Source organism: Gavialis gangeticus, unplaced genomic scaffold (assembly GCF_001723915.1).
Source record: "Gavialis gangeticus isolate Ggan-Ray unplaced genomic scaffold, GavGan_comp1, whole genome shotgun sequence".
Lineage (NCBI taxonomy): Eukaryota > Metazoa > Chordata > Crocodylia > Gavialidae > Gavialis > Gavialis gangeticus.
The window spans coordinates 16,719,658-16,721,415 of NW_017729001.1; the positions used below are offsets into that span (position 1 = coordinate 16,719,658).

General features: G+C 44.9%; 1 protein-coding gene across 1 annotated transcript in view; it reads right to left on the reverse strand.

Annotated features, from left to right (window-relative positions):
- The window catches only part of LOC109290447 (protein HIRA), an 80,886-nt gene that overhangs the window by 69,018 nt on the left and 10,110 nt on the right, over nucleotides 1-1,758 (reverse strand). Inside the window, exon 2 of the mRNA XM_019506955.1 lies at nucleotides 770-832. Coding sequence (XP_019362500.1) covers nucleotides 770-832 — 63 coding nt within the window. The remainder of the gene's footprint in view (nucleotides 1-769; nucleotides 833-1,758) is intronic.

The window sequence follows — 1,758 nt, forward strand, 5'->3', positions numbered from 1 at the left end:
CCCCAGGCCCCCCCAGTGGCTGCCCCACCCAGCCCCACCTTCCACTTGCACCCCCAGACCCCTGATGGCTGCCCCACTTGCCCCTCCCTCCCCTCGCTAGGCCCAGAGGCCCCATTGACCCCAACAGCAGCTGCTACTGCTGGTGAGTGCAATGTTTTTTGCTTTTTTGGGTTTTTTTTTTAAATTGCCAGGATGCTGGGGCCAGGTGGGGCAGCCATCCTACTTACCCACACGGAGCCTGGGTCCAGCTCCCTGTGGCTGGCACGCTGCCTGCCCTGCACGGGCACAAAGCATGCTTCAGCACTGGGATGAAAGCCAGCCACAGAGATGCTCTGACTGGCTACTAGAGCGTCTCTGTGAAGGACCCAAGCCTCTGATTGCCTGCCCAGCTTTTTTTGCCCAGGGTATTTTTTGACCCCTGGATATCCAGGGGTCTAATTTTGCCAGCGCGGGGAACATTTTTTTGTTCCTGCACGTGCCTCTTTGAAACATGGCAAGAAGCACATGCATACTTATCTGGACCAATGTCCAGTGGACGTGCCCCGACGTCCAAAAGAACAGGAACACAACTATGTCTATACATGACTTCATCAACCACAGCAGTTACGCTCTATTCATTACAGCATTTTCAAATATGCTCAGTTGGTCATCTCTCTCCAGACATGGAGATGAATGATGAATTTAAAAAATGGATAAAGTGAAGAAGTGTGGTGAGGATACAAGATTACTTTAGCTCAGAATTCTTCCTCCTATTAGTATGCAAACATACCTTGCCCTCCAGTTGCAAACTTGGTCCCATCTGGGTGAATATCAACTGAAAATATTGGCTTTCCTGGAAACAGAGACAGAAAAGCAACACAGTGAGTAAATCCATACTCCTAAGAACATTGTAATGCTAACTGAAGCTCAAATGTTCTAGTTAGCAAAGCAGCAACTAACTTTTTCTAAAAGTTCTAGTCAGTGTATAACTAAAAATTATGGAAAAGTATAAAGCAACACACTGCTTCACAGACCATCCTATACAGATTAAAAATTCACTGGTATATAAGACTGCTCATAACAAATCAAACCAATGATCATCAAGATGACTGTCCTGCTTTTGTAGTAACATAGGCCTCAACCACCGTACAATACATGGGGCCAATTACAGTTATGTAAAGCTGTCCTTGAAGAAAAAACAGCCTCCCAATTTCTACGGCAATCACCTGATATCCTGAAGCAAGAAAATTCATTTACCCCAACATCATTTTGTGTAACAAATTCTATTGGTCATGCAATAACCCAGCTCAGATTTAAATCCTGTTGCTAATGTTATATTGTAGCACCCACACCTTTCTAGTTACTTATGACTTCCAGAAAGAAGAAAAATAAGAGGCTAACCAATTCAAAGGCTGGGGATTACATCCTCTTAAAATTTTCTTTTTCAAAAGCAATAATCCTATTTTTATAGACTGTCCTGAAGTAACTCAAAAAATCATGAATCAATTTGGCCACACAACTTGAAAATGTGGCAAGGGACGGACGGAAGTGCTAATTGCTACCACTCCCCCACTGCCAAAATTCCCCAAACCATGGGGAACCCCACAGGTCAGATGCCATGGCTCCATGAGCCAGAAGTTGAACACCCCTAAACCATACAGAACATACACACGAATCTGATAAAGAACTGTGGCTTCTCTTCAAATGAGTGGGTTTGCATCTATGCTTTCCTCCACTAATGTGATGATAGTAACCAAAGCCAACCCTGGGGGGGGGGGG